Here is a 14,629-nt window from a genome sequence, read left to right on the forward strand (position 1 = left end):
TGATGCACCCTGGTTTTTGTAATCCTATAGTGTATGTTCTGACCCTTGCTCATCTTTTTACTACTGTTTTGGATTGTTCCACTCAAAATACAACTGTAACCTTTTTGACCTGCAAGTATCTGGTTAGTTCGTTACACATCCATCATCGGTCTTCCTTTACTTCCATTTTGGCTATATCTCTCATTGGTTTATTCTGATTTTAACCTTTATGTCCTACTTATGATCTGTTAAACTATGTGGTCTCTCATGTTGAGAGACAGCAGGCACATACTCAAGTGCCACAGCTAAACTTTTTGTTCTAATTTGCATGAACTAATGATTCTATGGCACACAGATAGCCAAAAAACAACTAGGCATCCTTGAACCCAGGGGTTCTAGGTGGAAAATGTTTTATATGTATAAGCAATATTTTAAGCAATTTGAATTGCTAATCAATTAAACTTTAACCAGAATAAATTTTAATATAAATAACAAGGTAATTTATTTTCACTAAAAAATGTATAACTTTATAATCTATCTGATAGCTAAGGGTCAGACTTATATGAGGTTGGTAGTTATGATTCAGATGACCTGTTTACTCACATCACAGCACTTTGATAATGGTGCAATGAAGGCTCAAGGTGGTCATTAGGTCATACAGATTTTCTCAGCTGCCATAACTCATCCTCTACTGAATGTTTTTCTATTTTTGTATGACTCAACACATAAACAGGGTAGTTATGGGCAAACATTTAACACAATTTGGTGAGGAAATGAAACAGGAAACTCAATCTAATGGCCCCTCACATCATTTGAAAAGATATTGTGTATTTTTAGTGACTAAGCTGAACCTGTAATGTCTATATCTGCAGTTTGTGTCATGGACTTCTCCCAGTCCCACTGGTCACGTGGTATGGCCCGCCATGTGCAGTGGGCATTCACTTTGTCTCATTTGTAATCATGGCCTCCTTGTTCGCACACACCTGCACGTGGTTTAATGTGATGTTTGTATGTATTTAAACCACTGCTGGTGTGTGCATCAGCATCGGTTCATTGTTCATGTTTAAGTGCTTGATCTCATTGTTAACATTAAGCATATTCGTATCTATGTTCACTGCTTATGTTATATGTGAGTGCTGTTGTCTTCTTCATATGTTAATAAATGTCTGTATATGTTGATGGATCCTGCTCCTCACCCTGCGGTACTTGGGCTATTACATTTGGGATTCTATGAGAAGCATATTAATTCTGTTTTAGCTCAGACCTGACAACTAGCAGTAGAAATAGTTATGGAAAGCCTTTTAAAATACATTAGTTGCCCTCTCCCCACCCTACTCTACTAATTCACCTGACTTCAGAGCTTGACAATTAGCTTATTAGTTACAAAAACCTGGGGAAACCATAAACCATGCATGTGCAGTGTCTGTTGGGACTGGGGTTTTGAGACTATTAAATATGCCACTCTTATTTCTTTGTATGGTGAGCCATCAAAACACAATGAGTCAACAGTGGGCAGGAGAACATAGATAAGCAACCTTGTAGCTCACAGCCGCTATGGGGTGATATTTGTGGTCACTTTCTCAATGAGGATGATGTTATATCCACTTTAAGTTGCATGGTTTATGGTTTCCTCAGCTTTTTGTAACTAATAAGATAATTGTCAAGCCCTGAAGTCAGGTGAATTAGTAGAAAGGGCTGGGGGGAGGGCAACTAATGTATTTTAAAAAGCTTTCCATAACGAAACCATGAATGTAAAACAGATCAGTGGATATCAGGAGCCAGGCTCTAATGGAAAAGCACTACCCATTCCATGTGGAATACTCTCTGGGATATACTGGCAGACAAACGGTACTCAGTGTTGCTGTCATGTTCTGTGTTCCAGTAACTTGACCTCACTCGGTTCATACTGGTCAGGTTCTGCCATATAAGTGAGAAAGAAAAAAAAAAAATTGATTTCACATAGGCTGATAGAAGACCAGTTTGTGTTTGTGTGTGAAAGAATGTAATCTGTGCCACTGAGGCAAAAATTAAAGGAAACTTTTATAGAATTATTATAGAATATTGTGCGTGTGTGTGTGTGTGTGTGTGTGTGTTTCAATATGAAATATTACATTTATAAATGGCGCACTTATTATATTTTGTCTTACTGGCTAATGGAAGCCTGAGGGTGACTCATGGGATAAGGCAATACCCTTGACTTCCTGCCACACTACAGTCCTTTCTCTTTCTGTGTTTCTCTCTGTTTTTCTCTTTCTGTCAAAAAGGGGCAAGTATCTTTTTTATTGGTTTTAATTTCTAAATGTATGAATGATTTTAATAAGTAAAGTGGATCAGGTAATGCCTCCCTCTGCCCTGCCTCCCACATACTAAATACATTTGGATCATATGACTGACCAAAGTGGACCAGATCATGTATGAGAATATAATCCTCAGCCTGCTCTTTCTTTTACTCCTCAGTAGAGCTCACCTATCACTGTGTCACTTATCACAGTGTTACTGATCAGTGTTACTTATCACACTGTCACCTATCACATTGTTACTTATAACACTCATTTATCACAGTGTTACCTATCACAGTATTACCTATCACAGATTATTAAAAGAACAAATAAACAATGAGGACTGCATTTATTCATTTGGTATGTATGTGTAGTATTTTAAATGCCAGTGCTTTTCAAATGAACACACATTTGAATAATATACATAATGTAGAAAACTATGGAAAATGTTTTGCACAGTAGGGTAGGATTTAGATGGCAATGTACACATTTGCACATTTGTTTAGTTAAGGGATTTGGTGCATGAATGTCAGGGTTTAGTGATTGTATCTGAAGTTCCAGCTGTAGTGTGTAAACAATTGTGAAATACCCTAAATCAACACACAATACCATAGCTTGCCACAGCAGTATGCAAACATTAAATCACTGCTCAGAGATCACACTGTGGCACATTACTTTAAGCAGTGATAGGCAATAAAACTCAGTATCTTCATAGAGGTTTGTGATTACTGTTGTCCGTACCATATATATGATATAATTTACTGTAGTCCCTCTTTCTGTTGGAAGGTCTGTTCATGGTCAGTGTATAACCCCACTTCTAGCCCTACTTCAAATAAATACAGAGCAGAAAAACATCATCAAGTAAGGTGATTGACTATACTTTCCATTCAATATCTCTAGTTTACTGATACATGTACACATTAACAACCGCATTATCGATTTATTAATGCATTAATAAAATGATGTGTGTCTTACTTATCACACTTATTATCACTTATCACACTTTCCTATGATAAGTGCGTCTGAACAATAGTGTTTTTTAAGGCAACATTTCTTTTTACCCCAATATATGAGGTTTTGCCAAATATTCATTTAGTTATATGGTGTTATGGAAGAGAGATAGGATAAGCAGAGATAGCATTCCCTGAAAAAAGTGAGCAATTAAGAAAAAATGTAAGCATCTTATAAAAGCACATTTAAATATTCCTATCTAATATCAAGGACTTTTTCTATAGATTTGCCCCGCATAGTCCCAGTAGGGAAGTATTGATGAGAACTGCAGCTGTATGTCATTAAGGTCACAGTAGCCTGGATCTCATTTGCCTGCTCCTGGCCTTTTAAATATTTCTTAGATCCACATTTTTCAAGATATAATTTTGTTTGCACAAATATGGACAGGTTTGTTGATTGAGATAAATAACATCCTTCCCCCAAAGTTCTATTAGGCAGCATTGATGAGAACTGTAGCTGTACCTCAGATTATGTGTTATACACCAGTCTATGAAATGAAGAATCCTATTTAAAGGTACCTATCAAACAGAGACATTGTCTGGAGCCATTCTCATTAGAAATCACATATTTTACCATATATGTAATTTGTAGGGCCTTACTTCTGGGAACCAGGGAAAAAAGTCAATCTCCTACAGACTGAAATGGTTATACTGATCAATTTACATTTACAATTTCCTCATTAAATTATTCAAAAAGGATTAACTTATTCTACATATTCAATACATGTTTAAAAAAAAATCAAAATATCACAGGGGCTTAAAATATCACAAGTCAAGAGGCAGGCAAAGCAGTTTTGAATGGCTACTCTTGGATACAGATATCTTTCTGATATTGAAGGTCATAAATGCAATGTTTCACAGTGATTCACACTATTATCACAGAGTATACCAACTCTAGGAGTATAGAGGCTTAGTGGTGGCATTAACAAGCCCTTCATTAGGTTAGTTTGTTGTTTAAGGAAGATAATTACGAGACCGAGTTGTGGAGGACGGAGTGATTCGGTATTAGCACTGGCCAAGTAAGAGAGAGCATCTTCTTGTTACTGGCTTTTGTCTTTTTGCTGAAGTCATGCTTATAACTCTAAGGAAGTCACTGGCTATTCTCATTCATGTTAGTTTAAGATGGGCAGGAGTGCTGAATACAGAGCAGATGGACTAGCCCCCTTGAGTGCTTAAAACGTGTGCATGCATGACCTAGGGAGGACCTTACACTTTGATCTAAGTGAGTCTATCAAGAAATATAACAATATCACTTATATAGCCATTTTACTTAGATGTTTAAACTATGGTCTTATGCAATAGGAACTAAAGAGTCAAGAAATAAACTGTATAATATCTATAATAAAATGAAATTATGTTCATACCAAATTTATGTGCATTCTAAATTTAATTTACCATGAACATAAGCCCATATCTAAAGGTTTTATTGGATAAATATTTTACCTACAGAAGCTAACAGTACAGAAGTGTCAAACAATAACCGCTATTAGCTATCCAACAATGAATAATTTAAAATTCAATGCCATTTTGATGCACATTACAACTGGATGGTTATTGTAAAGATGCTACACAAATGATATTGTACATGAAAGAAATACCTGTATATGAGTGAGGGAGAGAGGGAGGGAGAAATTTCTCCACTCTTCTCACCGCTCTACCCTAACTATATGCTTAGCGCCATGCCAATTCTATTTCTCCCACAAGGTTCAACAGTCCTTCAGTTAGTCTTGACCAAGAACACACTAACCCATCAAATGTGATCACATACTAGTAGCATCCCTCATTACAGGACAACCTTCAGGTATCTCAACTACAGCACCTCACACCTTGTAGGATGTTCCTTTACATTCCTGTATTGCAACAAAAAGCTCGTAAGCTAGCAAATCGCAGACTCAGAAACCTTATTCATAAGTAAAATACCTTTACATCAGAGACTTTCTTAAATAGGAAATGTCTCTATATCTAAATAAGATCCCACATCATTAACACTTGCATAAAAGATTCTGTGCCATAAGTAATGGTCTGGCAAAACTAGGCTTGCATAGTTGTTTTCTTTATAACACTTGCACACAGCATCCTTATGGGGCAAATAGGCCTACTTTGTGAATACTGACAGACAAAGTTATCTACAGGTTTGAAAAGGCAAAATATACTGCCATAAAATGCTCATTACTTGTTTTAAGTTGTAGTTGGCAAACTACCCTGAAATGTTCCTTTCTCGCTTAGTCATTTGTGATGTAGATATTCTTTCCAATTGGTTCAATGTACAGGTGTTTTCTCTCCGTACCGCATGACTGTACCACCTGTCTGCATATGCTTATAAAATAAGTGATACTATAAAATACCATTAGTTTGGGCTATTTATATATATCCTGGCCTAATACATGCTAGAATGTGAAAAGGTCACACAGAGCATTCATGAAGCATGTCTGTTTGGAACCTGTTCCTGTCACTTTGAATTCAAGTAGCACTGATGTGTTGCAAAGCTGTTGAAGGACTTGGATCCAACATGACCTGTTTCTCAAGCAATGTTGTGTAATACACCAGAATTTTTCTGACCTTTAAATTTACAATCTTCTATTGAATTTACATAAATAAGATTTTTCAGGTGATACAAAATAATATGATACAATATTAGCAAAGACTTCCAATATTATATCTGGTATTATATAAATATTTTCTTTAATGTACTTCATCTATGAAAGACCCTGAAAACAATTATTCATATGCCCATGTCACAGTGAGAAAGGTTTATTTGTCCCACTTCAAATAAAGTCCAACTTTACCAAAACTTGCCCAACATGTAGATTCATTCTCTGCAAACAAATGATGATTATTTACTTTGTATTTAATGATTAGGCCTAAATGTTGAGTAACAAAGGTTCTTGAGCAAAGGGCAAATGGATTATAAAAAGCAAATAGTGTGTACCCACGGAAAGCCTCCTATTACAGAGTCACTCTAATTGTGGTGCAATGCTGTGTGGAGTATTTTTTGCATATCTTCTTCTACTACAAGACCATAGATTTTTCCATTTATGTAAGTTAATATATTTAAAATATGATTTATTTTGTTATAGATACTACCTAATTTAACTGATTTTAGTTTATGTTTTTAAATAGAAGTTAACTCTCTGTCAAATTTTTCTTGGCAGTGGGACCACTGCATGTTGTAGGAGATGTAGTCACAGTTAAACCTATAGTTGTAAATGACAGATATATAAACCCTGAGCTCGGAAAGTATCATGCCAGATTGAGAACTCTTAGTAGAAGCTGCCAGGACATCAAAGAGAAGTTTGGAGCTACTACTGGTGAGTGCTTCCTCATCAAGAGTGCTTCCTCATCTTTCATTAAAACCCTTTTAAAGGGAATCACCTTGTTATTTGTTGTTTTTTTGTGTTAGTATTAGTGGACTTATTGTAATTCTGCTTCTAAGACTGATCACTATATTGTCCTTCAGATGGCATATACTACTTAACGACAGCAAATGGTGTGATGTATCAAAGCTTCTGTGATATGACCACAGCTGGTGGGGGCTGGACACTAGTAGCCAGTGTGCATGAGAACAATATACATGGAAAATGCACTTTAGGTGACCGCTGGTCAAGTCAGCAGGGTAGTGACCCTAAACGACCTGATGGTGAAGGAACATGGGCTAACACCATCACCTTCGGCAGTGCAGAGGGTGCTACCAGTGATGACTATAAGGTACCTTATCATTAATATTACAGTTAAGCTTAGAAAACTTCAGAACCAATGTTGATAAGAGCTGGCCAACATCAATCAACTGTACACAAACAGGACGGATGTAATTTTACTTTGAAAAACCTATTTTGTTTTTGGCATTTGTTTTAAAATATTTGAATATTAGAATATTCAGAATAAGTATTAACCTGCTGAACAGATTTGAACATGTTGCAGACATGTAAACACATTTCCTGTTTTTACAACAGTAAGATATCACATGGTATTACTACTTAACTTCCTTTAACCTCACAGAATCCTGGGTACTATGATATCCTTGCAGAGGATGTATCTGTGTGGCATGTTCCTAATGGGGCACAGCTACAGAACTGGACCAGTGACTCTATCCTACGCTATCATACTGAAACCAAATTCCTCAGTAACAGTGGTGGAAACCTGTACTACCTATTCAAGGTGAAGAAAATGCTTACTTCTAAAATCTCTCCAGTCACGTGTTGGGATTTATATCAATAATTACAACTCTTCCTGGTCTTTTTCATAGAAATATATCTTGTAAATGTCTGTAAGAATTAATGTGCACTGCAGTAAAAGTGAAAACTAAGACCACTTCAAATTATACAATGTTTTAATTTGGGTAAGTAACCCTTTACTGTTTTTATGATGTTATATGCATTTCTATCTTCTAGAAATATCCTGTGAGGTTCGGGATAGGAGAGTGTAGCAAAGATACTGGGCCTACTAGTCCAGTGGTGTATGATACTGGAGACAAACACTCAACAAAAACACTTTATGGACCATCTGTAAGAGGTATGTATAAACAAAATTTACTTTTCAAAACAACTGAGATTGATAGCCACACAAATTACATCAAAATGTTTAAATGATTAACTCATTGAATCTATGTTTTGCTTTTTATGTATCAGATCAGTTTGAGCCTGGTTTCATCACCTTCAGAGTGTTTAATGAGGAGAAGGCAGCTATGGCTATATGCTCTGGGATCAAACCAATTAGATGCCATACTGAACATGTAAGTTATCTAAAGCATAGACAAAATGATGTTATCAGTAATGTCTCTGTTATGTAAAAAGGTAATGTGTATTTGTATAATTTTCAGTACTGTATTGGTGGAGGAGGGCACTTTCCAGAAAAAGCTCCCCAGTGTGGGGACTTCACTGGATTTGACTCGGATAGTTATGGATCAAACACTGGAAAACGTGCATCCAAAGAATTGACAGAGGCAGCAGTTCTAATTTTCTATCGTTGAGAGTCGTCTTCTTTCAGTACTCTCAAAATTAAGTTTCTTTTTTTGTACATATGATCTAACAGCCCAATCCTTTTCAGGTGAATTCATATAAATGAATAATTAACTTTGTCAGATGAAGTGATTTCTTCTTTCATTTTTCACTACTCAAGCTTTTTATATTTATAACAAAGTCACTATTAAATACTAAATTAGGTACTCATGTTAGCTTTTACATAAAGTTACATAATGGAGCAGTTTTCTGAATATTCATGTGTCACAGGTTCACAGGTAAAGACACTTTAAATCCACTGCAGGCATGTTTTTTTTTTTTTGTCTAAATGCCAGGAAATGCGAACCCACTTTTAAAGATGTATCATATATATTTCCTCTTTTTTAACTGGTATTAGTCTACTCCAAAATTCATCTTATTCAGTTAAACAGACGTTATATAATTTTCCTACTCAGTCTTCCTTCCCTCGATTACCATTTTTTTGTATTCAGCTCCAGGAGGTGATTGGTATGTAGTGTCCTTTATAAGTGGCTGCCTACTGTGAGTGATCCAAGGCCAAGGCTTTGGCTCAAGCAGGAGGCTGGATTTGATTGAAAACAGTGGTGCTGAACATTGGGGATATACTTTAAGCACCTCTGACAGTGATTGCGGTCCCAGAATTGTTTCAATCTCACTTGATCTGTATCACAGCTTCTATTTCTATTCTTTAAACAAAGTCATATTCATGTGCTTTTGCCAGAAAATTGATCTTCAGTTATTAAAGACTTGGCTGAGAAGTGTTCTTTCCCACTCTAGTACAGTCTCTCTCTGTCTCTCTTTTTCTGGTCTCTCATTACATCTAATGAAATGTTAAAATGTTAAGTAATCATTAACAGCATTAGACTCCACATTCAAGGTTCCTTGACTTTTGGCTGCTTTTAATAATGGATGATTTTTTTTATCAGGGATAAAAAAAAGCTTTTCCAAATCTTCACCTCCAGATTCCTATTTGTGTAATCCAGTGATTTTTCTCTTCCAAACTCAAGTGGGTGGCAAGCTTTCATAGCACATTAGCTGTTTAGTGATTCCATTACCAAGCTTAGATTTATAAAATTGCTCAAGTTAAGTAAACAATTCATGTTGCTGTAGTTTTTATATAATATAATCTAGTGTAGTGCTCTGAGTGAATTATTGCTATTTAATATGTTAGAAGTTATTATTACTGATAATAAGTGTAATAAATGAGACACCAGTCCAACAGGACAAAATAGTCTCAGTCACTGTCACAATGGGTAAAACCATGGGTAAAACATTTCAAGTTTAATAATAAAGAAATTGGAAAAGGATGATGAATAATATGGTGCATAAAGAAAATAAAAACATCAATCAAATCACAAAGCTTCATTCTCCTGATTCATGTTATTGGAATCAGAGAAACAGACTCTTGTGCGCTTATTCCTTATTGCTGCATGCAGTCTCTTCATGAGTATTCATACAGCTAAGTTTGTATTGGGATTATCTGATGAATTAGAACCAAAGGTTCAACTCAGGAATTGTTAATCAGACTCCAACAGGTCTACAGTTCTCAATTCCTCCATGAAATGTGATTTATATGGGTGTAGGGGTGGGCAGTGTCACTTGTTCTCCATGTTGATTGGTTCTCATACCAAAAGTGGTGGTCTGTGGGCCACCTCCTATCTCAGCCCCTCACAAGCCTGTTTTTGATAACTGGACAAAAAGTATTATTTTCTGCTCTTTACCATATAACTTTGAAAATCACCTCATTGTTTCAAGCACAATATTCCCATTTCATTCAGAACCAAGCATGGTATGTATATCTTATATTTTTCACATACAACTCAGGAAAAGGAATGGATTACACTTTCAGAAAACATGACCATTACAAAAGGATAGGGTTGGAACAAGTCTCCTATGTAAGACAGAGCAGATTCATATAAGGATTTAAAAACAAATAAGAGGACTTTGAATTGGATCCAGTAAGTTAAATTGAGCCAGTGAAGGAATGCCCAGACCAGGGTAATCTCTTTTTCGTGCCTGTGAGCAGGCATGCTGCTGTATTTTGGACCAACTTTAAGCAAATTAATGAAAATTATTCTGATGTACAAATTGTGTTTATCAGACCTAAGGTCAGGATCAGATATTACCTCTAGGTTCTTTACCTGAGGTTTCACAGTAGTCTGAGAGTCCACCACTATTACTCATTAAAGTCAGTATTTTGGAGAGCCAAAGAGGATAATTTCAGTTTTATCTTCATTTAGATAAACAAAACTTTTGTTTGCCAACCAACATTTAATTTTATTCATTCGTTCAGGCATTTGAGAGAGCACAGATGTGTAGCAGCAAGGTGAGGTACAATTGGATGTCATTGGCATAACAATAAAATTGAATATCATACTTCCTAATGATCCTCTGCAACAGAGGAATATATAATGAGAAACATACTGGCCCTAGAACAGATCCTTGAGTAATACCACAGCAGATGGTAGAAATAGAGGAAGAGAAATTCTATATGGTGAAAGTTCTGTTATAAATTTAGGACTTAAACTAGCTCAGCACTGCCCCACTGAGGCCAACCATATGCTCCAAATGCTGAATGAGCAAGTTATGGTCATAAATATTGAAAGCTGCAGTGAGGTCAAATATGACCAAAATGGCACACTTTCTTATATCAACAGCAAGCAGCATGTCATTACTGTACTGTGGAAAGGGTTAGAACAAACTGAAAAAGCATCCACTTTTGAGAAAGCATAACTTTATTTTAGAGAGAAATGGTAGTTTTGAAATTAGTGAATAGTTAAGTATAGTAGTGTTGATATGCTTTTTTGAGTGAGGGTTGTGCAGAAGCATGATTGTTAACATGCATAGAAATGGTAGTGTTAGTGAGAAGCTGCAGGGAAAGAGAAAATTATTGTAAGTATCTGAGATTTAATATTGTACTTAAGATATGCTACTAGAGTTTAAGTTTAATGTTTATCTAGCCAGAACAGTTTACATGTTTAAACTGAGTAGGTAAAGAAATATATGTTAAGAGAAAAATGATTGTGATTATTTTTGTGGAAAGGCTTCCATCTTGTCTTGGAGGGAAAATAACCTGTACCCCGTTTTGAAGGGGACTTTTATGTGGAATTTTCCTGCACAAAAGACAGGAAGTGACCACTTAATTTCCTGTTTTTTCTTATATGTTTCAGAGTAATGATTCAAGCAAAGTGGTGTTGATTGATATTGGAGAATTTATTATTGCTGGATTTTTCTTTTTATCTTGTAAAAACTATTTTTTTCTTTTCTGAATATTTTGTTTGTTTTGATGGGATATGGTTGTTGTTTTTTTTTTTTTTTTTTTTTTTTGCACTGGGAGCCAATAAACACCTTTTTGTTTGTATCCCACTTGGAACATATCCATGTGTCTTTTTCCACTGGTCCATAACATCACCATCTGATCCACACAAGCTCTTCAGTATTTTTCTTCTCAAATTAACCCTCCCCCTCTCCCTCCTCTCTTGCTCCTTAGGATTTTATCACCTTCCATGAGGAGAAGGTTTCAGCAATCTGCCAGTCCTTTTCCTCTGTTCCCACTCTTCCAACCAGTGTTCATACCCCTACATCCAACTCTCTGGCTTCTTTTTTCACTCTCTCCTCAGTTGAAATCCTTCAGCTCCTGAATTGCAGAAATCTGTCTACATGCCTGCTGCATCCCATTCCTTCCACTTTGTTCGAGACAATATCAAGAGATCTGCTTCCTTTCTTTCCTGCCATCATCAACAACTCCATATCCTCTGGATATGTACCAAATGCGTTCAAGACTGCCATGGTGGTACCAATCCTAAAGAAGGCCACACTTGACATCTCCAAGATAAGCAATTACAGACCTGAATCACTTCTCTCTTTCCTCTCAAATGGTCTTGAATGAGCAGTTTAGAATCAATTATCTTTTTTCCTCTCCCAGAACCAGCTCCACTAACCCAATCAGTCTGGCTACAAACATTCAACAGAAACAGCCATGAGAAATTTCATAGCAGTGAGAAACTTCATGCTGCCAAAGCTGCCAAACTGTCTTGATTCTTTTCGATCTATCGGCAGCCTTTGACACAGTAAACCACAATATCCTCCTTTCTGTTCTTTCCAGCCTCAGTGTGACTACCTCTAGGTAGCAATCCAATCAATGCAGACTCTCCACTGGTGTGCTCAGTGCTAGGCCCTCTTCATTACTCTTTGTAAACTCGCTCTCTTGGTGACATAATATCTTCTTATTGGCTTCTCCTACTGCTATGTTGTCGACACCCACTTAATTTGTTTCTTCCCACATTCTGACATTCAGGTTTCCAGATACATCTCAGCATGATTGACTGAAATTCTGTCATGGATGATAGCCCACCGCTTGAAGCTCAATGCCAACAAAAATGAACTTTTGTACATCCTAGGAACTCCCAATCTCGCCATGACCTCAGAGTTTCCTTTGAGAACTCCCTGGCAATGCCATCTGAAGCTGCTTATAGTCTGTGTATAACTTTGGGCAACCAGTTGTTTTCTCATTTGTAACAGGAACAATTTGGCCCTTTCTCTTGCATGAAGCTACCCAGATGCTTGTGCAGTCTCTTGTCATCTAAAAGCTAGATTACTACAACTTGCTACTTGGTGGTCTTCCTCTACTGTCCATCAGACCTCTACAACTGATCCAGAACACTGCAGCATGACTAGTCTTCAATCTTCCAAGGTTCACACATCACTTCACTGTTGTGTTCCCTTCAATGACAGTAGTTACAGCATTAGATTTAAAACCCGGGTGCTTGCCCACAAAGCCAAAAATGGACTAGCCCCTCCATACCTGATGAAAATGGACAAAGCCAGATTCATACTTTGAGTACTTTGAATCTCAAGTTTGGCTTGGCTTGAAAGTCTCATGGAAGACAAGTAGAGACTATTGTGGAATGAAGGTCCACTGGCAGTCTGGACAGCACAATCCTATGCAGTGGTCAAATGCAGACTGAAGACTTATCTATTTGTGAAATATTTAAATGACCATTGATCCTGCATCCATGACATTCATATTACTGTTGGTTAACTGAAACTCTAGCATGTATTGTTTCATATTGCACTTATTGTTGTCTGAGATAGAGCTTATACTTGTTTCACAATTCTAGATATTTGCATCGATTCCTGTATTTCAACGGTATTCTAGCTCAACGGAATCTTGAACTCTATCCTACTGTATTGACTAGGATACATTCTAAATGTAAATAGCAAAGCACTTTTGTAAGTGGCTCTGAATAGGAATGTCTGCTAAATGCCAAAAATGTCAATGTGTCTTCAGGTAGATTTCTGAAAAACGTCTTGCACTGAGACAGTTTATGAGCTGATAACAGCTTGTGGCTCTGGTACCAATGGCTTACATAAGCAATTAAATATTAAAGACTAGTTTATAGTCAGTAAACCCAACATCCTTGATTACAATATTGCTGATAGACAAACCATAAGATAAAACAAGATCAAGAGTATCACCATGAGTTGAACCATTGTACTACTAGCTTAAATGATTCTAGGAGATGCATAAATTTACTGACTATAGGTTTATTTGGGCAAATCAGAATTAGAAGTCTGTCTTTGGTAGATGTAATCCAGGCTAAAACATTAGTCAATTAATTAATAAAATCACCATTTAATTTAGCTGTCTTACATATAAGAGCACAATTAAGGGTGTCACTACATTCCAATTTCAGTACCTGCACTTCAAAATTAATAAATGTTCAACTGAAAGGGCTTCACATTCAAATCACTTATTTAAAAAAAAACAAAAAACAACTGATTTAACCATAAAGCCACTTCCCCTCCCCTTCAAGTTGCTGTTGGACTACTTAAAAAGTTATAGTCCTGGTGGGGACAGTTCTAGAAGAGAGCTAAATTCAACAATATCAAGCCATGTCTCTGTTAAAAATAGGATTCCAACTTGGGTTAAAAAGAAATCTTTCAAATTAAAAGTTTTGTTTATGAGTGATCTCACATTGGCTACTGCCAGTGATGTGGACCACCTGGACCAGCCAGGTGAATGCCAATTGGTCAGACAGGACACACCTGAGATGAACATGTTTGGGTTCTAGCAAGCATTGTTGTACAAAATGACTCCACTGTGACCCACTGAGAAATCAGGCACAAATTCAGTTGACTGGGACTTCAGTGAAGCCCTGATCAGTATCCTGATCTTGAGCCAGAAAACCATGAGGATATAACCTAACTAAAAGAGTATCATTAAACCAATGATCTAGGCCAGATACAATACCTTTATTTGTTATACATACATATACATAGCTAGAGTATAATGAAAAGCAGTTTTTACATATCCCAGCTCTTGGATATGTGAGTTGGGGTCTGAGTGCAGGGTCAGCCATCATATGGCACCCCTCTTAATAAATAA

At 36.5% G+C, this 14,629-nt stretch overlaps 1 protein-coding gene across 1 annotated transcript; it reads left to right on the forward strand.

The window, feature by feature from the left end:
• Positions 1-6,183: 6,183 nt before the first annotated feature.
• On the forward strand, positions 6,184-9,600 carry LOC113571078 (intelectin-like). The gene is made up of 7 exons (XM_081696520.1): positions 6,184-6,305; positions 6,421-6,576; positions 6,726-6,973; positions 7,265-7,423; positions 7,657-7,777; positions 7,894-7,997; positions 8,085-9,600. The coding sequence occupies exons 1-7, from the start codon at positions 6,242-6,244 to the stop codon at positions 8,232-8,234; spliced, it is 1,002 nt and encodes a 333-aa protein (XP_081552646.1). The 5' UTR covers positions 6,184-6,241; the 3' UTR covers positions 8,235-9,600.
• The last annotated feature ends 5,029 nt before the right edge of the window (positions 9,601-14,629 follow it).

Source organism: Electrophorus electricus, chromosome 2 (genome assembly GCF_041902795.1).
Source record: "Electrophorus electricus isolate QZ-2024a chromosome 2, ASM4190279v1, whole genome shotgun sequence".
NCBI lineage: Eukaryota > Metazoa > Chordata > Actinopteri > Gymnotiformes > Gymnotidae > Electrophorus > Electrophorus electricus.